This window comes from Zootoca vivipara, chromosome 15 (genome assembly GCF_965207765.1).
Source record: "Zootoca vivipara chromosome 15, rZooViv2.hap1.1, whole genome shotgun sequence".
Lineage (NCBI taxonomy): Eukaryota > Metazoa > Chordata > Lepidosauria > Squamata > Lacertidae > Zootoca > Zootoca vivipara.
This window is the reverse complement of record NC_142598.1, coordinates 7154998-7179334: the sequence shown is the minus strand read 5'-3', so window position 1 is coordinate 7179334 and position 24337 is coordinate 7154998. Positions and strand designations below refer to the sequence as shown.

The 24337-nt window shown below is 48.4% G+C and overlaps 1 protein-coding gene across 4 annotated transcripts in view; it reads right to left on the bottom strand.

The window, feature by feature from the left end:
* Positions 1-9458: 9458 nt before the first annotated feature.
* Positions 9459-24337, bottom strand: part of PDE4A (phosphodiesterase 4A) — a 282707-nt gene continuing 267828 nt past the window's right edge. For all 4 annotated transcript variants that reach the window (XM_035141219.3, XM_035141222.3, XM_035141224.3 and 1 more), the window contains exons 11-15: positions 23245-23344; positions 20679-20833; positions 17225-17347; positions 15535-15717; positions 9459-12986 (exon numbers count right to left, since the gene is read on the bottom strand). In XM_035141219.3, coding sequence (XP_034997110.3) covers positions 12612-12986; positions 15535-15717; positions 17225-17347; positions 20679-20833; positions 23245-23344 — 936 coding nt within the window. In that variant the 3' untranslated portion in view covers positions 9459-12611. The remainder of the gene's footprint in view (positions 12987-15534; positions 15718-17224; positions 17348-20678; positions 20834-23244; positions 23345-24337) is intronic.

Sequence of the window (24337 nt, the reverse complement as noted above, 5' to 3'; positions counted from 1 at the left end):
TCAGCATGACTAAGCAAGAGAGGGAAGCGGCCGCCCCGCTTCACAATAAGAGTCCCCCTCCGGCCAGCCCAGAGCCGCGCAGCTCGCCCGGGCGCGCCTGGATTGGCCGAAGGAGGCGCGGGGCGGACGCGGAGGGAGGGCGGAGAATCGGGCCTGGGCAAAGGCTGGAGGGAGGGGGGGAGGACGGAGGGGGGGGGGTTGCGAAATAGCAGCTGCTCTTGAAAACATGCGCAAGTAGCAACAGGTTCCGTTGCCGTCCGGAGCGGGTCTTGCTCCCGGGGAAATAGGCGTAGGATCGCAGCCTTCCGTGCAAGCAGATGCGACGCGCTCTGCCTTTGCTCCTAGCCGCGCGGTGCAATCCGACGCGTGTCTTACTGAGTCCGCCGTGGGGACTGGGGGAGGCTTTCTCCCTGGTAAAGGGGCCTCTGACCATCAGGTCCAGCCGTGTCCGGGGTTGCGGCGCTCATCTCGCTCTATGGGCCGAGGGAGCCGGCGTTTGTCCGCAGACAGCTACAACCTTCCAGTTAATATAGCGAGCAATGCTCAAGGCGACTTTCCTTTCTCTCCCCTGCTGCTCCGGATGGGTCGTCCCAGCCCTCGAGCAGATTTTGAGGGTGCCAGCGGGGAAGGGGGCAATAACGTTGCGCACGCGGAAGGGCGCAGCGCAAGCAGAACAGCTTTGGATAAAGCCTTTGCAACCATAGGAGCCGAGGTCCTTTCGCTTCCTCCAATAAAATATTTGAGGGGGTCTGCCTGCCCAAATTTTATGGGCATTGCCAGGGTTTATGTTAGAGGGGCAGGACCGAGCGATCTGCGACTCAATTGCTCAATCAGTTAGGTATTTTTATTTATTTACTTGATGGGGGGCAAACTGCCCCCTGCATCCCCCAGGCCAGAGCTGTAGCTAGGTGATCTTGCGCCTGTGGCAGAACTAGCCACTGACAAATTAGCTATTATTCCCGCCTCTCCTCCAACCCCCCCATTCAATTCACCCTCTATTTAAAACCTTATCTTATGAGGCAATAATCAATATTTTCATTTACAGACATATTTATGGACATATTTTTCAGCCGATTTTGCACCCCTCCCCTCGACTGTACCCCTGGCTGGGGCCCACCTCACAACCCCATAGCTACAGCGCTGCCCCTGGCTATTACTTTATTAAACTTTATTCAAGTTGGCAGGATTCACCTAAGGTAAAAGGTAAAGGGGCCCCTGACCATCAGGTCCAGTCGTGTCCGACTCTGGGGTTGTGGCGCTCATCTCGCTCTATAGGCCGAGGGAGCTGGCGTTTGTCCGCAGACAGCTTCCGGATCATGTGGCCAGCATGACAAAGCCGCTTCTGGCGAACCAGAGCAGCACACGGAAACACCGTTTACCTTCCCGCCGGAGCGGTCCCTATTTATCTACTTGCACTTTGATGTGCTTTCGAACTGCTAGGTGGGCAGGAGCTGGGAACAAGCAGCAGGAGCTCACCCCGTTGCAGGGATTCGAACCGCCGACCTTCTGATCAGCGAGCCCTAGGCTCTGTGGTTTAACCCACAGCGCTACCTGGGTCCTGCAAAAGGGCTCCCCTCTTGCTCCCCATTCCCAAATCAGCTCGGAGGGTATACGGCAGATCCGCCAAGCACTGATGGGACATTCGATTTGGATTGATAATACATTCTACATGCTGTTAGACAACAAATGTCTCTGGACAGTTTACGATAATGAAGATGGTAGTCCCAACTATAAGCAATAAAATATCCTCATAGCAGCAACAAATAAACTTGCAGAAGCACCATTGCCTCAAGAGTCAGGTTTTTTGCCACCTTAACAGTGCTTGAAAGCAACAGGTCATGGTTTCAGTCAATATAGGCAGAAAGCAATCTGTGATTTGATGGTGGTTTGAGGAGTGGAGGGATGGGTGTCAGTTAAAAAATTACGCAGTTTCAAGAGCATCCTTTCTTGGTCTGAGATGCAAGTGGGTGTGCATTCAGCTTTTCTCCTGACTCCCTCTCTCCATCTTGAGCCCACTTTTTCTCTCCTCCTTCCTCCAGATGGCCCATTTCCCTCCCTGCCCCTCTCAGTGTCCTGGGATGCTCCCCTTCTTAACTCTCAGTTGCTTCATTTTTTTGCTCAGGTGCCAATCTGAGCCTTAAAAAGCATATTCGAGCTGGAAAAGGAAGTGGGAAAGAGTGCTGCTCTTCCCACTTCCTCCTTCACCTCTATGTGCTTTTCAGGAGGGGGAGGGGGAGAGAGTGAGTCACCCATGTGAAGCAGGGGAGGGCTGATGGCCAGACTTCACACAGGCACGAGGACAAGTTCTTCAAGCTGCCATTGTGCCCACTTGCACCACAAAGGTGACCCCAGCTTTCTGGAGTCAAAACTGGAACATTATGTCTTCACCTCCTGATGCCAGGCACCCACACACACCCAAGAGGAGTTAACTGAAACGTGACCTTTTCACCTTCCCTGTTCATTACGCATCTTTGTTAATTTTGGACATTTCTTAGTCTGCTGCTCTGCAGCCAAAGGGTCTCTTGGAATAGCTAACGGGACTTCAATAAAACTGGTACAATTAAGAAGAGGAGGAGATGAAGTTAAATGAGTAATCCTCAGCATATTCACTCAGAATCAAGTTTCACTGTACAGTGGTGCCTCGCTTAACGAATGCCCTGCTTAATGAAATTTCTGCTTAACGAAAAGATTTTCCGAGCAGAGGTTGCCTCGTTAGACGAATTCGTTTTACGAAAAATTCGTCTAGCGAATCGCGGTTTCCCATAGGAATGCATTGAAATTCAATTAATGCGTTCCTATGGGCAAAAAAAATAATTTTAAAAAATTCAATGCATTCCTATGGGATTCGCTAGACAAATTTTTCGTTATAAGAAAAGACCCGTGGAATGAATTAAATTCGTCTAGCGAGGCACCACTGTATGCCATTAGGCTTCTAGGCAAGTGGGCAGCCTAAAAATCTGCACCTCTTTTTTTAAGGGGGGGTGGGGGCTAATTGAAACTTGGCACCAAAAATACTGTAGGCAATTGCCCCTAGGGAGGGCATTCCATAGCTGGGGTGTCACAGCTAAAAGTTGGATAAAATCACAAACCTGACCCTTCAGAAAGCAACACTGCTCTAACCACTAGGTAGACAAATCTGCCTACCGACAGCACTTCCATCTTACAGGGATTGAGCTTCTGTTTGTTGGCCTTCATGCAACCTGTTACTGTCCCCACTGGTCCAGCACATCCCCAGATTAGCCAGGATTTGAGGAAAAGGAGAAGCAGAGCCCCGACAACACGTTACCCCAAATACAGTGGTACCTCGGGTTACAAACGCTTCAGGTTACAGACTCCACTAACCCAGAAATAGTACCTCGGGTTAAGAACTTTGCTTCAGGATGAGAACAGAAATCATGCTCCGGCGGTGCTGCGGCTAAAGTGGTGTCTCAGGTTAAGAACAGTTTCAGGTTAAGAACGGACCTCCGGAACGAATTAAGTTCTTAACCAGAGGTACCACTGTACACAGATGGCCTAACTCTGTGGTTTCATGTAAATCTTAAAATAGCATGAGGGGCGAAGCAGTCCTGCAGAATGTATCAAAAACCTCTGAGACAGTCAGCTGGAAAAAGAATTAAAATTGTGGTTCTTCATGAGACTCAGTATAGTAGTTGATTACCCACAATGCCCAAATCCTTTTATTGGAAGGATACAGTCAAATTGTTTGTCCGACTGCCTGAAGTCCTGGGGCAGGTTACAATGATAAAAATAGATGGTTATAAATTAGGGAGAATGATTTACCAGGAACGTGGCGCCGGAGAACAGAAACTGCCCCGTGTAATGATTACAAGATCATGTGCTACTGAGTCACAGAGAAGTCTTTGGTGTTCAGAGGAAAGAAGCAAGTCATCGGTGTTGCATTGCTCGGCTTCCTTTTGCCAAACCTCTGACATCCTTCAGGACAAAGAAGTGAGAGTCCTCCACTGTGGCAAGGAAGGTTAAAGTTACAAAAATCCTCTGCTCCACTATATGGAAATAGACCTACCCAAAGCAAGGAGAACATGTATGTGTGCCTGGTGCCATATACCGTATGTGTCTTGTACATGCCGCAGGGAGCATCGAATCAGGCAAATTAGTGGGCCACTGGCCTGATCCTTATGTTTTTAACTGCAAAATCAGAGTCAGATTTTATTATCTAGGGTTGTATCCAACTATGTTCATCTCAGAGCCACATAAATTAATAATAATAATAATAATAATAATAATAATAATAAATTTTATTATTTATACCCTGCCCATCTGGCTGGGTTTCCCCAGCCACTCTGGGTGGCTTATAGCACATAAAAAATGGCAAAACATTAGACATTAAAAAATTCCCAATACAGGGTTGCCTTCAGATCTCTTCTAAAAGTCAGTTGTTTATTTCATTGACATCTGATGGGAGGGCATTCCACAGGGCAGTCACCACCACTGAGAAGGGCCCCTAAGTTGTTTCTATTAACTTCAATGGATCTACTCTGAGTAGGATTAGCATTGGCTGCAACCCCTAGCATTAATTTGCACTAGTTGACTTGTTATATAGATATAGTATATAGTTATATAGATATAGTATATTCTAGTATAGATGCTACTAGAAAACTGCTTATATTAAAGTGACTTAGTTGTGGGCAGGCACTATCAGGAAACTATCACAACCTCTTGCAACAAAGTCCATTTTCCAAGGTGCCATGAGGGGTTGTGGAAACTTTCAAAGCATACAGAGCACTTTGTGAAGAGGACCAGAAAGGCTTTATGTCCCAGGGCAGAGCTCTTAAGTTCGCTGAGGGAGTTGTGTGTGATACGTACTACTTACTCAGTGCAGTATGTGGTTGCTTTGACGGAAGTGTCCCCTGAGAGAAAGAGACACAGAAATTGTAAGGTGTGCAAGTAATTAATGTGATTATTCCAAATAAGGGACAGTTCATACAACACCGGTCCTGAAAGACCTACATTGGCTCCCAGTACGTTGCTGAGCACAATTCAAGGTCTTGGTGCTGACCTTTAAAGCCCTAAACGGCCTCGGCCCAGTATACCTGAAGGGGCATCCCCACCCCCATCTTTCAGCCCAGACACTGAGGTCCAACTCCGAGGCCTTCTGGAGTTCCTTCACTGCAAGGTGAAGTTACAGGGAACTAGGCAGAGGGCCTTCTTGGTAGTGGCGCCTGCCCTGTGGAACGCCTTCCCATCAGATGTCAAGGAAATAAACAACCATCCGACTTTTAAAAGACATCTGAAGGCAGCCCTGTTTAGGGAAGTTTTTTATGTTTGAAGTTTTATTCTGTTTTTAATGTTCTGTTGAAATCTGCCCACAGATGGGTGGGGTATAAATAACAATTATTATTATTATTATTATTAATTCAGGTAGGTAACCATGTTGGTCTGACGCAGTCGAAATTTTAAAAAACATTTTAGCACCTTGGAGACCAACTAAGTTTGTTCTGTGTATAAGTTTCCATGTGTATGCACACTTCTTCAGATACTTCTGAAGTTATCTGAAGGAAGTGTGCATGCACATGAAAGCTTATACCCAGAGCAAACTTAGTTGGTCTCTAAGGTGCTACTGGACAATTATTATTATTATTATTATTATTATTATTATTATTATTATTATTGCGATTGTTTGGCCAGTTTTCAGTGAATGTTTATAGTATGTGGAGTTTATAGTATGTGGCTGTCTACATTGCATTGAAGGACTGAGGTTGCAAACTCATGCCATTGGGCTCAGCGGAAATTTCTCCCTGGTAAACATACATAGAAAATATACATGCAGTTCAATCTGTCATCCCAAGGTAGGCTCTTAGGACTCACTTTCGCTCCCTTCCCTCTTGATTAACAGGAGAATCATTTGCATATCAACTGGGCTGGGTGGTAAAACAGGGACATACCCAGGCAAGTGAGTACTGTATAGCACTGCAGCAAATTTCTCACAATCCAGAATGCAGTGTTCCACAAACACGAATGCTCTGCCTCCTGCATATGCACTCTTGTTTTGATTGTATGGCTGTATTAAATCCTTTAACACATTGCTGTATCTTGTGTGATCTGTTTGATTGCTGTTTTGTTAATTCTGTAAACTGTCCAGCAGAGGGCAGACGAAAGGCACAGATTGACTTCATGCCAGTGTGTTCTAAAAGAGGCTGCATCCGTTTTCTACACACCATGTATCGTTTTTATAATCTTGTGCCCCCACAGCTGACTCCCCTGCCCCTCTCTAGACTGAACCCCCCCCCCCAGTGTCAACCCCCCTTGTTGGGGAATATGCTTCAATCTTCTGAGCTGTAAAACTGTTTGAATATTGTATTTTTATATTGTTGAAACTGGGACTGACTGACGAACAGTGGGTCAGAAATCAAACATACAAATAATAAAAAAAAACACTACGTTTTGGTTGATTTATATCAAGCCAATTATGACAGTGACACAGTTATGAGGCAGGTATTTTCAACCCCTTACCAAACACTTAAGTTCATTCTGCCCCGATTCAACTTTTTTATTGAGTTACTTTACTGTAATAAATGGCCTTAGAATCGGTTTGGGGCTATGGAGATAGAGGATGGGGGTGTTCATCCTTTCCTCCTCTAAACCTGGATCATTTTCCTGATGCAACCCACCTCATCCACTGCTATTTGTCCTGCAGAAGAAAACAGGCGCAGAGATCAGTTCTGGCCATGTATCATTAATGATTTGTTGAAATACCTGCATCGCAGAGGGTTGGGCTAGATGACCCTCAGGGTCCCTTCCAACTCAACGGTTCTGTGATTCCATGATTCACAGGACAAGAGTTTAACATCCACCCCTCTCCTTTCATAAGCTGGTTAGGGGTGATTAGGTAAAGGTAAAGGGGGACCCCTGACCATTAGGTCCAGTCGTGACCGACTCGGGTTGCGCGCTCATCTCGCATTATTGGCCGAGGGAGCCGGCGTATAGCTTCCAGGTCATGTGGCCAGCATGACAAAGCTGCTTCTGGCGAACCAGAGCAGCACATGGAAACGCCGTTTACCTTCCCACTGTAGCGGTTCCTATTTATCTACTTGCACTTTGACATGCTTTCGAACTGCTAGGTTGGCAGGAGCTGGGACCGAGCAACGGGAGCTCACCCCGTCACAGGGATTCGAACCGCCGACGTTCTGATCAGCTAGCCCTAGGCTCAGTGGTTTAACCCACAGCGCCACCTGGGTCCCTTAGGGGTGATTACAAATCTGCTAATGATTCTCGGAGCCACCAGAAACTTCGTTGTTTTTGCTACAATGCAACTGACTAAAAACAATTAGTCAGAAAGCAGCAAATAAAGGGTCTTATTCAAAACGTTACAATTACAAAGACGCTCCAAGAGGATGGCAGGAGGAGCGTGTGCCACGCCTTGAACCAGTTCAACCAAACTGCTCAGCCTTCAGGAACCATGGCTGTTCAATAGCCCATTGTTGCACAAAGTGTCCAGAAGATGGCAGCAGGTAGGTAAGACATTGCCCCATTTCTGGAAAGAGATTTTACCTTGTTTATCTTTTCCTTGGTAGCCTCCAGAATAAATCACAGCAATGCACCATATAAGAGTGATGTTTTCGAAGAAGACGCTGCAGAAACAGAATGTCTGCTGCTCACCACCTAATGGCACACAGCTGCCCTGATTTGCAGCAGCATCAACAGTTGCCAATTAGCATCCAGACCCAATTCAAGATGCTGAATGAACCATGAAGACCTTGCATTGCCCAAGACTGCCTCTCTTATTTCAAGAAGTGGCACTTAGCCTTTGCAGTGTAGGCCCCGCTCTGGGTGCTTTCACTCTGTGAAGGACAGTCATGCTATGGGTAGCTGAACCTGATATTACTATTGCTCCATGGCTGTGTGGCAATCCTTTGTTCCCTTTTCCTGCTGAAGGGGGCAAAAAGTCCATCTTTCTAAAGGCCTTTGACTGCTCTTTTTGTTAATTGCTGGCTTCCTGCATGTTGCATTAATTGCAAGTCATTTTATTTTTTTTGATGTTTTATATAGGTCTATTTTTGTTTTTTACATTTCTAGCTGTTGTCTGTGTGTCAAAATAGATCACAGTGGCTTGTAATCAGGGTAGCCTGAGAGTGTCGTGTTCAAGGTAGACACGAAAAGGGGATGAGCTTGTGAGAAGAGTGAAAACCCCACGGGACGAGGCACAGCGTTAATGTCAAAAGTCTCTGGAGCTGCGCCGAGTGTGTCGATACTCCAATCCAAGAGCCCCTTGAAGATAGCACCGTCTCGCCTGGAAAGAGTTGGCATTCCTTGGGATTGAATTAAAATAGTGCCTGCGGGGCTCCTTGGCTCCTGTCCAGAGCTAGCACAAGACACTTTGCTGCCCAAGGCAAAGCAACAGATCCCTTTCATGCCCCCCCCATGCCTGCACCTCCAGGGCCAGGGCACCCACAGCAATAGAATATTAGAGTTTGCTACCCTCTTAAAGGTAAAAGGTAAAGGGACCCCTGACCATTAGGTCCAGTCGTGACCGACTCTGGGGTTGCGCGCTCATCTCGCATTATTGGCCGAGGGAGCCGGCGTATAGCTTCCAGGTCATGTGGCCAGCATGACAAAGCCACTTCTGGCGAACCAGAGCAGCCCACGGAAACGCCGTTTACCTTCCCGCTGGAGCGGTTCCTATTTATCTACTTGCATTTTGACGTGCTTTCGAACTGCTAGGTTGGCAGGAGCTGGGACCGAGCAACGGGAGCTCACCCCGTCACAGGGATTCAAACCGCTGACCTTCTGATCAGCAAGCCCTAGGCTCAGTGGTTTAACCCACAGCGCCACCTGGGTCCCTTGCTGCCCTCTTACGACACCCAAAATGAGATGCCTGTAGCAGCTGCCTCGGTCTGCCCAATGGTAGGGTGGACCTGGCTTTCCTCCCCTCTCCTTTTGGCCTCCAAGGCATTGAAAAAAACACTCACACCTCTTGCAGCCTTGCAGAGAAGGCAGGTCAAGGTCACAGGCACAAAAGACTCCCTTTCTCCTGGTTTATTGTGAGCTCGGCTGCTGAACGGTTTTGGTAACATTCGAGAGAGAACATTGTAACAGCTGATTAACGACACTGCAAGGAAAAAAATGACAATTCTACAATTTCCAATGTGTCTATATTACACCATAAATACACAGACAGGAGAAACGGCAGGGGCGGCGGCAGGGCCTGCGTCCCAGAGCTCTCGATGAGAGGATGCAGCTGGAGAGTCTCTCGGAGACCTCACTGCTCTCCACAAATGCGCCCCCAAGCACAGGTCCTACGGCAGGAGTTTGGGGAGAGAAACCGAGGCAAGGCCGGGAGGGAAAGGGGGGAGGGGTATTGTTTGTAAGGTTCTTTTACTCTTTTTTAGAATAATTTACAATCTGCTTATTCACAACTATGTACAGTCCAAACCCGACCCAACAAACTCGTGGAACAGAACTGCGTACAAAAATAAAAGCTATACACAAATCAGAAAGAAAGAATTCCTCTCTCTTTCCCCGTTTTTTTTCTTTTCTTCAATTGAGGCTTCGAAAAAGAAAAGTGAAAAAAAATACAAAGAAAATGGCTACAGTACTGTGTTCAGAAATGGCCATGTTCTCCTTGGGTAAGGAAGGAGGTGCCCTACACTGGCTTTTGAGCAGAGACCAGCAATGCAGGTGCAGGGCTGCAGCGGCTGGCAGGCGTTTTAGGGGCTGGCCGCCTTGCAATAGCTAGCACACCTCTCCAACCGTTATCCCCCTGTCCCCTACCGTGCTTGGGTTGGAACAGTTCCGGAAGGCTCCTTGCCACCTGCCTGAACCTACGTACTAGGAGAACCGGCCAAACAGAAGTCAATGCAAAGTGGGTGGGATGGAAACTTTGCAAAAGAGGAGACATGGCTTTGGTTCGAAAGCTCAGCGTGGTGATGGGAATGGGAACTCGCTTGTTATTGCTTCACCACTTTACATGGAGGGGAGAGATTAGGGTAGGCGCAATGCCAGCCCTGAATGGCCACGTAAGACAGGCTAAATAAAGGGGATCCCGGTCCTGGCCTCACCTCAAGTGGGAGAGACGCTGGCTCAGGTCCACTCACTCAAGTCTCACATTGCCGAAAGGCCAATCCGCTCACAATTCACTTGTGTTGTCGCTCTCCCACTTTCCTCTCCCTCCGCCTCCAAAAAGAGGGGTTGGGCCCTCTAGCCAGTGGGGTGGCAAGTGATCCCCCAGAATCCAGCCAGCCGAGGACCAGGCTACAGCTTCCCCAACTGGGCAGAGGCACAAGAAAAAAGGGATCCAGGATGCTTGTTTCCTGTGGTTCTTAGGACTGGATTCCCTAGCACTGCTTGTCCATGGAAATTATCTGATGTCCCCAGAGCTAAGGAGAACGTCCATCCAGGGGCAGGGCAAGGCATTTGTGGATGGAGAAAAGTTCGCCCTCTTCATGCCAGGACAATGATGCAGGATTACTAGCAAATTATACTCCGCTGGCTGGTTAAGGCAAAGAATAAAAGCAGCCCAAAAGATCTCCTTTTGATATTCCACAGAGCAGATTCTTTTCTTTTCTCTCATGGTGATTTCTGGTGCAAGGGTGAGGCAGCAGGCCCTGCTTCTCTAGGAGAACTGTCGGAAGGCGGCCTGGGCTCCTTGTTCCGTGCCCAATAATGGAGCAGGGGGAAGAGATTGTCAGGAGAGCAGCATCTGGCATGGAGATTTGTATAGCAAGATCGGCCCGGCAGAGGGAAAGAAAAGCACATTTCAGATGCCCTTTCTCTGGCCGGTTTCATGCATGTGGCAAAGCTGCCTCTGTATTTCATTTCAAGGCAAGTGACCTTAAAGTAATAAACCTGCATACTGCTTAGATTTCCTCTTTTGGCTGGATTTTCTGTAGATCTGATTGAGCTCTGAGAGATGGAGCTTCTCTGCAACCAGACCCAGGATCTGAAAAAAAGCTATTGACTTATGTCACAGCAGTGAGAGAATGGTGTGGGTTTTCTGGGCACATGTAAACACATAATTTTCCTAGGAAGGTGGTGGTCTGAGGTGGATCCTCACCTCTGGAACCAAGAGTGTTAGAGCCTCTACCCTTTGAACTTAATAAAGCCCCACCCCCACCCCAGCATACAAACTTCACAAGTCAATCTATGTGATCCAGCCACATTACACTGCATTGCACAGAAATAAAGACTTGGTTTTCATTCAAACAGACTCTGCTTGTATCAAGCCTCCTGTGAGAAAAAATATGTGCCTAGAGGCACATGCAAATTGTTTGTTTGTGGTCAGTACACTTGTATTTCCTAGTTGACAAACTTGTAAACAGGAAGAGGGGTACTGCAGTTTAGAGATTCGTCAACTAACAAATCACAGGTTTTCAGACAGAAAGATGGTGGTAACTTGCAAATCAGTCCTTAAATAATCATCACTGAAAAACATAGTCTCTCCTCTTATTATTGGGCTAGGAAGGATGCAAACCAACCCCCTTCTCTCCATCCCATCCCCATTACTGGGAGAGGAACACTGTACTCACCCCTGAGGTCCCCTATGGTGCTGTCTGGGCAAGTTGGCCAGTTACACCCATTCAATCCTGGCCATATTGCCTTTTCTTTCTTTTTTTTGTGCAAAATGATAAACGGAGGAAGACTTGGCTATTTGGAAACTCAGATAAAAATGTTTTGCTTGTTTGATTTCTTGTTCCCTTTTGTTTTCTTTAAAAGTAATGTCTTCTCCCATTTGCTTCTGGGAGAATGTTATGGCGTCACAGGCAAAAAAAAAAAAGGAACTCCCCACCTGCAAACCATTATTATTATTATTTTAAAAGTGCATCAGAAAGAAAGAAAGAAAGAAAGAAAGGAGGCAAAGTCCTTTCTTCTTACCAGTCCGATCAAATAAAAATAAACTCACAAAAATAAATTAGCAGTAGCTTAAAAAAATAAGTTAAAAAAATCCAAGTTATTAGAACTCCCCCCCCAAAAAAAATCCCCAATGTTTTGAACACCCTGTTTTCCAGCTGGGAGGGTTTTGCTGCGATGAGCAAAAGAAGAAAGGCACCAAACGACCCAGGAGGGCATGTCTGAAGCAAGGGAGCCAGATGAACAGAAGGGGCATGTGTGAAAATTATTACTGGTTTTTGGCATTGGAGCCCCTGCAGTGTCTCCGCTTTGTTTTTACTACAAATGGCTTAAAATACTATTATTATTATTATTATTATTATTATTATTATTATTATTATTATTCCACCTGCTTGGCCTTTGCCACCACTTCATACATGCTTTTCATCATCATTGCCCTCCTTCTGTTCCTGATGGCACCAGTCTTTTTTTTAATAAAAAAAAAGCAGCAAAGGAAAATAAAAAACCCCACTCAGCAACAACAGAGAAGAAAGAAAGAAAAAGAAAGCAAAATTAAAGGTAAGATTATTTCTGGAGTGCTTGGGCCGCTCACTGAAGCAGCAGGGCTACTTGTCCCTTGCTTGGGCCAACCTGGTTCTACAGTTGCTGTGTATATTTCCCTTTTTTTTCTTGTTGATTTTCTTTTTATAAAAAATACAATAAAAATAAAAAATGAGTTTTTTTCGTTGTTTTTTTTATCCCTGCCCCCCCCTCATGAAAACTTTCGTGTGTGTTTTTTTGCTTTTTCAATTGTCCCTTCCCCAAAGTCATGATGTGCCGGGCGATGTGTCGTTCACTGTGTCGTCCGTTAGTCTGTCCTGCCCTTCCTGGGACTCGTGTTGCTGCTCCTCTGTGGCTGTGTAGTAGCTATTGTCCTCGTCGCCGGGGCTGCTGTGGTCCTTTTCAGACTGCTCAGAGTCCTCCCCCTCTTCCTCCAGAGTCAGCTCGAACTGGAATTTCTCCAGGCAGGCTTCGTCGTCCTTCTCCGCGTCGTCCGGAGGGGGAGAGGGGCTCTGGGGGATCATGCTGTGGTACCAGTCCCTGTTGTCCTCGAGGGTGTCCAAAATGTCTTGTGCATCTGGGTGCACCAGGTCCGCCCACGTCTCCCACAGCGGGTGCACGATGTAGTCAATGAAGCCCACCTGAAACACAACCGAGGGGCAGGGAAAGAAGAGGGTTGGTAACAGAACAGTGAGCCCTTAAGGGACACCCATGGACCATACCTGCCAAGTTGCTGTCGGAGAAATAAGGGACCGGGCGGAAGTAGCAGACCGGAATTAGTGCTGCCGCCATTTTGGAACTGGGCGGAGCATGCTCAGAAGTGACTTTTGGTGCTGCTTTGCCCAGTTCCAAAATGGCCGCCGCGCCAGAAGTTGCACTGCAGCCATTTTGGAACTGGGCAGAGCAGCATCAAAAGTCGCTTCTGAGCATGCTCCGCCCAGTTCCAAAATGGCCGCCGCGCCAGAATAAACCATGGGAAACAAAAAAATCCGTTTTTTCCAGCTAGGAACAGCTGGAAAAACGGGGATTTCCCGGGGAATACGGGAGACTTGGCAGCTATGCCATGGACTCATCCTGTGCTCTCTCAGGCCACAGGAAAAAGGCCTGGATGCTTTTGTACCAGGTACATTGTGCAAAGATGTTTGGGAAAGGGGTGGCTATTTAGGCGCTAGAATAATGCAGGGATAGGGCAGGAATGTTTAACTTCTCTTAGCCCAGAGTCATCATCCAGGACAGTGGAGGAATGGCCTGGGGAGCATCCAGATAGGTGGGCATGATTTTTGCACCCTTGAGCCTGTGCCCTTGGTGGGGGACAGCCTGGCTAACCCCTAGGTATGTCTTTGCATCCTCATCTCTGGGTTTTGAGCATAAGCCGTAGCTTTGCCCTTTCAAGATTCTCCAAAGTCATGAGGACTAGAAAAATAGCATTCTGCCAAAATTCTTAGAGGCTTTCCGTAAGACAACATGCTCCGTTCCCTGTACCAACTATTCCCGTTACGGCTAAAAGGAGTGCGGAAGTTAGCTAAACTGTAACTAACAACCCCCCCTTCCCCTAACAGCTGTCCTCTCTAGCACTGAAAGGGTGAGGTACATTAAAGTGTTTCGAAAAGGCAATAGAACAATTGGTTCAACAAACAGTGGGGCAGTGCTATGGAAGAGTAGGGGGCTTGTTATAGCTGGCTGGGTTCTCTCTTTCAAAATGGTACAGCAGGGAGCTCTCTGTTAGCAAAATAAAGCATCCTTTAACAATGGCGCAGACATGGGTGTGATGGCACAGTTTCTAGTCCAGAGGTGCATGTGCCTTTTGCCAACCCACATTCCACAAAGCACACAGCACAATCATAAATGACCTAGTAACTGTGGGAAGAAGAGCACATTCCCAGTTCCCACAAGGAGGGAGCCAGGCAGAGGGGCTCCAGGTTCAATCCATGATATCAGGGGTCAGCAAACTTTTTCAGCAGGGGGCCGGTCCACTGTCCCTTAGACCTTGTGGGGGGCCGGACTTTTTTTTTATGAATGAATTCCTATGCCCCACAAATAACCCAGAGATGCATTTTAAATAAAAGGACACATTCTACTCATGTAAAAACATGCTGATTCCCGGACCGTCCGTGGGCCGGATTTAGAAGGCGATTGGGCCGCATCCGGCCCCCGGGCCTTAGTTTGGAAACCCCTGCATGATATCCCCAGTCAAAAAGGGGGCCCAGGAAGCTAAGAGGGCTTCAGCCAGCCTGACAGAAGAGGCCACACCAGGCTATGTGGTCCCACGGTCTGACAGCATAAAGCAGCTTCTTTTTGTTTTAAAACAGAAGTTTCTTACAGGGAAAAGACAAGTTTCTGGCAATGGATCCTCTGTGCCAACTCACGGTCGCCAATTCCTTGCACAAAAATACACTTGCCTGTAAAAGACTCAGCTATGCTGGAAGCCATAAGCTCCTGGCTCACAGTCACAGGAAAGCAGCTTGCTTGCCTCCCAGTGCCAGATTCCTGCTGTCCTCCAATGGACATGGCAGGCTCTCCTTTCTCCTGTAATGGATCTAGGGTTTCCTTTCGCCTTCTGGGCTGGCTATGTTTACTCCCTACTTCCTCCCTGCCCCCCCCCAACTTTTTGTGAAGTTGCATTTTTGCTGAAACTCAGGGATGGAAGCATGATGATGCTCCAAAGATAAAGTGGGTTTTGACAGCAGCCACCTCGTGTCTTATGAGGAACGGCTTAGGGGAGCTGGGTATGTTTAGCCTGGAGAAGAGAAGGTTAAGGGGTGATATGATAGCCATGTTCAAATATATGAAAGGATGTCATATGGAGGAGGGAGAAAGATTGTTTTCTGCTGCTCCAGAGAAGCGGACACGGCGCAATGGATTCAAACTTCAAGAAAGAAGATTCCACCTAAACATTAGGAAGAACTTCTTGACAGTAAGAGCTGTTGGGCAGTGGAATTTGCTACCAAGGAGGGTGGTGGAGTCTCCTTCTTTGGAGGTCTTTAAGCAGAGGCTTGACAGGCATATGTCAAGAATGCTTTGATGGTGTTTCCTGCTTGGCAGGGGGTTGGACTGGATGGCCCTTGTGGTCTCTTCCAACTCTATGATTCTATGATTCTATGAATTTTCCTAGCCTTGGTAGCAGCAGGAGGGGGAAAAGGATCCCTCTCTGCCCCCCCCGGAACATTATCCCACTTGGCCATCACGCACCTGCGATTTCTCCACAGAGGCCGTGTGCTTGTCGCACATGGGGCTGATCTCCATGCCCCGCTCCCGCTCTTTGTCTCCCTGCCGGAAGAACTCTTCCATGATCCGGTCTGTCCATTGCCGATAGAGCTCCAGCGGCTTGGTGGGGTTGCTCAAATCCGCACAGTGAACCATGTTCCGCAGGACCTGGTTGGGGGGTCAGGAAGCGCAAGGACAGTCAGAGAGAGGCAAGAATGCGGCAGCAGCTCCTTGCTGATTCTCAATGCTGTGCAGCTGAGCACCAAACCCTTGGGAAGCAAAACAGTGAGTGTTGTGTGTCTGCGTGTGTGCGGACATACTGTGCAGAGGGAGAAAAGACCTAGACGGAAACAGCCTCCCTCTCCTCTCAGAGCCTAAGGAGGTTGGCGAGTGGGAAACCTAAGAAAAGGACTGTGCAAATGAAGCAAAGGATCCCATGTGGCTAATTTCCTGCACCACCACAGCAGTAAAAAGCCCTCTTGGTCCGTTACGTGGCATGGGCAACACCAGCGCAGAGGGCCCAAAGGAGGGTTTTCAGCTTATTCAGTTGTCAGGTGACAAAAGAAGCCAATGGGCTTTCTAAGGTCTGGGGAGCGGGCAGTGAACACTATCATTGTCGTCACTACTGGTCTGCCGTAGTTGAAACAAAATAAAAAAATTCCTTCCAGTAGCACCTTAGAGACCAACTAAGTTTGTCATTGGTATGAGCTTTCGTGTGCATCTGAAGAAGTGTGCATGCACGCGGAAGCTCATACCAATAACAAACTTAGTTGGTCTCTAAGGTGCTACTGGAAGGATTTTTTTTTATTTTGTCACTACTGCCAGGAAGATACAGGGAGCCACAGATTGTCCAGTCCCCCGAAAGGAGGGGCTCCAGCACAATTATGCATGTGTTTGTATGCCCAGGCTGTTTTTGCCTGCAGGATCTTTAAGGTAGGTAAAAGGTAAAGGACCCCTGGATGGTTAAGTCCAGTCAAAGGCGACTATGGGGTTGTGGCGCTCATCTCGCTTTACAGGCCGAGGGAGCCAGCGTTTTTCCAGACAGCTTCCCGGGTCACGTGGCCAGCATGACTAAACCACTTCTGGCCCAAAGGAACGCCGTGACGGAAGCCAGAGCGCACAGAAATGCCGTTTACCTTCCTGCTGCAGCACAGCTACTTATCTACTTGCGCTGGCATGCTTTCAAACTTTATGGAGCAGCAGTTGAAACACAGGACCTTTCCCCAGTCTTAACTGTGTTATCTCTCTCTGTGTGTGTGTGTGTGTGTGTGTGTTTTAAATTTTAATATTGTATATATTGTGTGTTTATATTTTCTTTTTTTGAAGGCTTCCTTGAAAGGCTGTTGTCAGGCAGCAGGCGAACAATTTAAATAAAACAATGTCATCCGCCCCCCCGCCCAAGCCTCAGATGCTGGACTGGCTCAACAGCTTGAGCAACACATCTGAGAGAAAGCTGCTGTCAGCCGGCCCTTGCAGCTGCTTCCCAGCTTCCTTGTTGCCATTTTATCCTAATGCCAGTTCCGGGACCAGCTGCCCTTTGCCTCCCCAGTCTGCCACTGTGGTGGGGACTGACCTCCTTCCTGCTTATCCTGGGCAGGGCTGGGCCTCTGGACAAGAGGACCTGACCATCCTTTCCCAATCTGTAGCATGCAGGGCTTCATCCAGCCTTGCCCACCTGTATTCTGTCAGTGTAGTTGTCCAGCAGAAGCACCCCAGAGCTGGTCACTTTCTTGGTCTCCACCATCGTCTTGAGGTCGGCCAAGAGGCTCATATGTTTGGACATGTCGGTAGCCAGGACCTGCAGAAGTATAAGCCAGAATTTTTGATAATGGAAGGGGGATCACTCCGTGTTTCGACTTTCATGGTGTCGTAGGAATTTCCCCACCCCACCCCACTGAATCACACACACACACTTCCACATGACTATCGAAAGGGGGACTTGGGGAGCCATAAACCTCTAAGCCTTACAACACTAGGCAGGAGGCTCTGCCAAATGGACATTTCCCCATCAATGGTGCCAGACTGCTACGTAGCCATCTCATTCACAATGGAAGACTCCTCAACTCTTAGGAAACTGTTAATTTCTCTTTGTGTTTAGGAATTCACACCTGGGGAGGGGTGAGAGGAGGACTAGGAGAGGTGTCAAAGTTGCTCAGATTTCTACCTTGAACCCTCCCTTTTTGTGAGGTATGGATTACGTAGCTGTGATGTAGGAATGATGTATTTTGGGGGTGTTTCTTGGTGATGGGAAAACTGGTAAAAGTGGAGGTTCTCTTTTGTTCTGGGTCTCCATCTTGCTTCACCTTGTTGCACGTGACAGTATTGTTGTCGTGACAGTATTTTTTTTTTTAAATAAAGACCAAGCCTACTGGCTGCTATTTTGCTCTGATATTCTTGGCTGGAGTCTTCATTTTTGTCCAAGGGAGCCCTCAGATTTTCCATTAACAATGGGCTCCATGCCTTTGTTCGTGCTCCGTCCTTCCTCTCAGGGAATTTAGGCTCCTGTGCAGACAGACAGCAACCCAGTGTAGTTTTCTTTCATCTGGCCCAGAGGTTTTCAACCTTTTTGTGTTCACAGCTCCCTTGGCCAACTCCATTCTTTCTGCAGCTCCCATGTGAGGCTCAGGAGCCCAGTTAGGTCACCCCTTGCCTGCAGAGCTGGCAGCCTCTCGCCCTTTTTTGAACACCCTCCCTTATGGAGGGTTCCCTCAGCCTCCTCTCCTCTCCCCTCTCCTTGGGAGTCCTCCAGTTGTTGCCGCCATCCGTGGTCCCCGAGCTGCGCCCCTGCCCCAAAGAGAGATGCCACCTCATACTGCCCCACAGGGGCCTAGGACTTCCCAACAGCAAGAGCTGAAGGACAGGCTGGCTGGACTCCTTCACCTGTTGGCTGCTTACTCTAAGGCCACCTCAGCTCCTGGCAACCAGCACCCCCTGGCCAGCCCCAGAGGCACCGTTCGCCTGGGGAGCTTGTAGCCAGGGCTGCTGCAACAAACAGCCATGCAAGCCTTTGGGGGGCAGAGACTCAAGGGGGCATCAGAGGAGGAATGGAAGGAAAGAAGGACAGAAGCCAGCGTAGCCCACAGCACCCCTGACCATCATTCAAGGCACTCCAGGGTGCCATAGCACGCTGGCTGAAAACCACTGGCCTAGCCACTCCATGAAGCCTAGTGACTGTTGGACTGCCACTCTCCAGGGGGGGGGGGGCTTCCACAGTCCCCTCCTTAGTGCTCTTGAGGTTGTTCTACCATATCTGTTCTGAGGAGAGGCAGGCTGAAGAAACACCAGGGCTGTCAGCTGATGAAACCATTTTTAGATTACTTAATCAGGGACCTTTTAACTGATTATTTTAATCAACTAAATTTACATGAGTTTGAACATTATCATAACGCCAATGAGCTAATCTCTCCCCCCCGCCCCCACCTTCAGGATTTTCTCTGAAACAACAGAAGCTCCTCCTAAATCAGGCTGGGGCTGCGGGGTTCTGCATATTCTGGCATTTAAGCAAATCTTGCAAAAAGTCTGCTTCGTCTGTTGGAATAGTTGGCAAAAAAAATGACCCTTGCAAGCGACACATTTTAGTCCACTTGGCTCTATCTCAAATATTATACAGAGCCAGTGTGCCTGTTTGGGGCTCATGGGAGACGGGACCAGGATGGCCTCTACTAGAACCAGGGCCTTTTCAGTATTGGCCCCAACTTGGTGGAACGCTCTTTCCCAGGAGACCAGGGCCCTGCGGGATTTGTCATCTTTCCGCCTGGCCTGCAAGACAGAGCTGTTCCGCCTGGCCTTTGGGTTGGACTTAGCCTGACCCCTGTGTTTTCCTCCCTCATGGCCTCGATTTATGGACTACTTGAAATGAGGCTGCATTTTAAATTTTAATACTGTATTTTAATCTGTATTTTAATTAATTGTTTTTATGTTTTATTGTGGTTTTGTTGGTGTGAGCCGCCCTGAGCCCGGTTTTTGACTGGGGAGGGCGGGGTATAAATAAAAATTTATTATTATTATTATTATTATTATTATTAATTATGGGCCTGCAGGGCATCAACACAGCAGTCAGCTGCCAAGGATGCCTGTGCTCTAGTTGCTCTGATAACACCATCCCTCCAACCCACAAACCACGGACTGGCCAAGCCTTTTCCGACTGGGGTTGCCAGAGCAGTCTACAAAGGGGTTGCTGATCTAGAAAAAGGAAGGATGGAGGAGGAGGGAAGGGGAACCCCCAGAGAGAGGGGACATTGTTCTGCCTGGCAAGCTGCAATGCTTGGGCTAATGGGACATGTGCCGTCATGCAACATGGAATTCCACCCACCCTCTTTTCACTGCCGGGGAGCGGGAGGGCTGCTTGTTGGTTTCTCTGCCTCAGCCTTGGATGCTGTGTATCTGAACTTTGGGCGTTGGTGCCATTTGGGAATGTGCCTTAGGCAGCGATGTGCCTTGCGCTACCATGGTCAATATGCCAGAGTCACGGTATGCCACTGTTTCAAATTATGGAGTCCTGCTTTTGGGGAACCAGAGCAGAGGGGACCAACACAGAAGCCAGCGAGACGGAAGGCAGTTTCTGCACTAAGACAGAGGATCAGCCTTGCCCCCCGTTCCTCAAATCCCTGGTCACATTTCCCTGCTTGAGGTGTAACTACAATTTGCTCCTGTGTTGGTCTTTGCATACAACTGCTGCCATGAAATGGGCAGCAAAGGAACAACAGGAGACAAATCAAAATTATTCTGCTCATTAGAACAGTGTTTCCCAACCAGTGTGCCTCCAGATGTTTTGGGACTACAACTCCCATCATCCCTAGCTAGCAAGACCAGTGGTCAGGAATGATGGGAGTTGTAGTCCCAAAACATCTGGAGGCACACTGGTTGGGAAACACTGCATTAGAAGGTCCACCAAGCTTGGTACTTCAGGCAGAAAGCCTGACAGGGATGATGTTCCTTCCTTGTGCGGCGTCATCGTGAGAAATATAGCAGCAAGTTTCATACCTCTGCTTTTAAACAACTGAATTTCCCAAGGCAAAAAAATGAGGAATGGAACCTCAAACTGGGAGACCCAGCCCAGGGATGGAGGGGGGGGGGGAAGGCAGGCTTGTTCTTGGAAGCAGCCAACTGCTCTCCTTTCCGAGGCTCACCATGTCGATGACCATCTTCCGCAAAGTCTGCCGCTGCCTCTTGCTCAGGTTCTGGAAAATGTCACAGTTCTCCTCCTGCAGCAGCTTGAAACCCACCGCCAGGTGATGGTTCTCCAGGACTGACTCGTCGTTGTACATCAGTGCCAGCTCCGAATCTGCCAAGGAGGATCACGTTAGTCGGCGTCACGGAGAACAGGAACGTATATTTCATTTTAGTAGCTTACATCAGCATATGGCTTACAGGATGAAAAAAACAAATGAAATAAAAAATGAAGCCATCAAACAATTTGAAATTGCCCAGGGCAGCAGAAATGAATGACGAAACAAAAGGCAGCAATAAACCAAAAGAGTCTTCAAAACCAAGGCTTGTTGAATACATGGAGTCTGGGAGGCATATGGCTCTCTGGGGGTGAGGTGAGCGAGATCAACAACCTAGGCACCACAGCCCTAACCGGTGTCACCAACAACTGTATTGCCACCACGAACAAGGCCTCTGCTGACTAAATCAACAGGCAGCTGGATTTGTAAATTCTATCCCTGAGGTCCATGCACACACTTGCATCTGCCTTCTGCCTGCCTGCTCATACCTTTGGCTATGGCAGGCATCCCCAAACTTCGGCCCTCCAGATGTTTTGGACTACAACTCCCATCTTCCCCGACCACTGGTCCTGTTAGCTAGGGATAATGGGAGTTGTAGGCCAAAACATCTGGAGGGCCGCAGTTTGGGGGTGCCTGGGCTATGGCTTGAAGCTACGTATATGCTACACCAGAACAAAGAAGCCACATAAGTCCTACAGAAGCAAACCATCTACAGAAGGAGGAAGAGCAGAACAACAACCCGCAAGAATAGTCTGCCCTCGAATAACCCAAAGTACAGGAAGGCAGCGCTTTTTAGTTATGCACCTCTCTGAAATTTTACAGCAGCTCTTTGCCCTATCCACAACGGATTTGAAGAGCAACTTATTTTCTGATTTTAAAAATCCTTCCAGTAGCACTTTAGAGACCAACTAAGTTTGTCATTGGTTATGAGCTCTTGTGTGCATGCACATTTCTTCAGATACCATTATCTGATGTTTGGAAACTACTGTCAAGGACCTTGTGATGCTCCCAGAAGTCCCTCATAAGCACCTGTCCCCAGGAAGTCCTGCAGCTACTTTGCCAAGCCCAGACTTTCCTTAAAACACCTGCCGCTGCCACCACCTGTTATAGAAAGCAGTAAGACTTTCTCTTTATATCAAGTCCAGAATCAGAAGCTGAAGCAGGTGAGTGGAAAGAGGGAGGCCAAGAGGCAAAGGTGAGTCCAGATGATGAAGAGCCACGGGTGTCTCCTCCCCCTGTGGTCTCCAGAAGAGGCATGAAAGGGGAGGAGGAGGGCTTGGCCTCATGCAAGTGCAGTCTCTGATTGCTTGGGGGAAACCCTGGAGAGGAGGGGACCGAGACAGATGTGGGGAAGTTCAGTTTCAGCAACTGATTCCCTGAGACAAGACCTACCAGGAATGAGCTGCTGTGCTCATTAGGCCTGACACTCTGCTAAGTCTGCGCAGATTGCATTCTTGCTAACAGCGAGTGAACACCAACTCCCACTGTGGAGAGGGACAGCGACTGGTCCCATCCTCCCCAGTGCGTACAGGGTGCTGTGCAGCATTCTTCAGCGGGAATGGTATGTCAAGATTCCACTTGCTGGGGAATCTGGGATGTAGTCCGAATTATCTCCCTGGATGTAAGGGGGAGGGATTACAGAGAACCCCCCCCCCATCAGAAGCAGCCCATCTCCAAGCAGTCATGAGAGCGAGGGGCCTGAAGGGGTGAGTCAGGAAATGGAGAAGGAGTGCCAGGGCTCTGGCAGCACTGGAGAGCCCCTGCTCCACAGGCAGGAAGAGAGAGAGGCGGGAAGAGTGGACGGGAATAGGGCTGACCATAGACCCTTCGCCCCGACACCGGAATTGAGAAGGAGGAGAAAAGGGAGGAGATTCACTGTCCCGAGGCTTTTATGTTGGTCCCAATCGCGGAAGGGGACAGTGCCGGATTCTGATTCGGAATGAGGAGACATGAAACCAGCAGCTCGCTACACTGTAAATAATGTGCACTAATAAAGACTTTTGAAAGACAAGCATGTGGAAGGTCATTACTCAGGAGTAGTCATAACAACCCTGACACTGGCCTTCACTGATGATATTCTCTCTGCATTTTCTTGCCTCAAGGTAAGTTGCCGGGGAGCCCTGGGGAAGTGGAACTGGGAGGGAATGAAGGGAAACAAAGCCCTGCTTCAGAACATTGGGCTGCATTTGCCCCAAAGCTGCTTGTGGGCATTTGAGGAGAGGCATTTCTCCCTATAAGTCTCTTTTCTTGCAACAACCCTATAGCAACCGTGTCAGAAGAAAAGCAGTTCAGCCTCACGCATGATAAGGTGACACATTACAAGGTGCAAGCAAAAGAGGCACATTCAAATCCTTTCCCGTCCAATATCTCCTCCATATTTGACACACATGCGTACCCCCTCCCCCCGCCCACTCATGTTCCCCTCCCCCCAACACCCCTTTGCCCCCAATCCCCCTGTGCTACTCACTGGTATTGATCAAGAACTGGTTGGAGACGCCAGGGTGGTCCACATCATGGATGGCAGCAGCAAATATCGCAGCCAGGATCTCGAGGTCAGTGAAGACAGCCTGCAAAGGAAAGAGAGAGAAGCTGCTATAGAGGGATGGTGTTTCTGTCCTGCTTCGTGGAGGAAGCTGGTGCTTCGCTAACGAGGAGAGGTGCATCTTTATGAAAGGGGCCCACTGCTAGGAGAGAGAGCGAGGCGAGATCCCAAACCCCAAAGATTTGTGTGTTGCTGCTGTGTGAGGGAACCCACTGAAGCTTACAGGCCAGAGCATTTCCTGGACAGGAGTAAGTACATACCGTATCAGGCCCCCAATGCACACGCAACTCTAATGGGATGCCGACCTCCTCTCCCCATTCTACCTGGGGAAAAGACCCTGGCACCCAAAAATTCCTCATATCCCAGGCCGGCCAGCCATTGCGGTAGACTGGTACAGAGCAAAGGTAGCTAACCTTTGGTGATAATCTTGCTGAACTACAAATCCCATCGACCCTGACTATCGACAGTGCCGACTGCGGCTGATGGGAGATGGAATCCAACAACATCTGGAAAGCCATAGAGGTTTTAACTCATGGGTTAACTCATGGTTTCGGATGTAAAAACAGAAATTAATAATAATAATAATAATAATAATAATAATAATAATAATAATAATATCAACGGGGCTAATTTTTCTAGCCTCCCAAAAGGAAGCATTACCATTTCTATGGTGTTTTGCAACACACATGAAGTTGTTAGAATTGCCTGGCTAGATCAGAGTAGAGGTCCATCTGGGAAGCCCATAACATGGGCATGATTGGGAGAGTGCGCCACCCCGTTGTGGCCCCCCAGCACCAGGAATCAGTGGTGCACTATATTGCCTCCTCTGGGTGTTTAAACACTGTGCCCTCCGTAATGTTCCATAGCGACAAGATTAGGCAGGCAGCAGGTTTGCAAACATACTGTAATCTCTTGCACTTGCAAATAGTCTTGCAATATTTATTGGAGCTCTGCGGCCAATAATCTCTCTTGTCTGCTCCAGATCAATATGTGAATGTCTGCTGCCCTCCTTCCATCT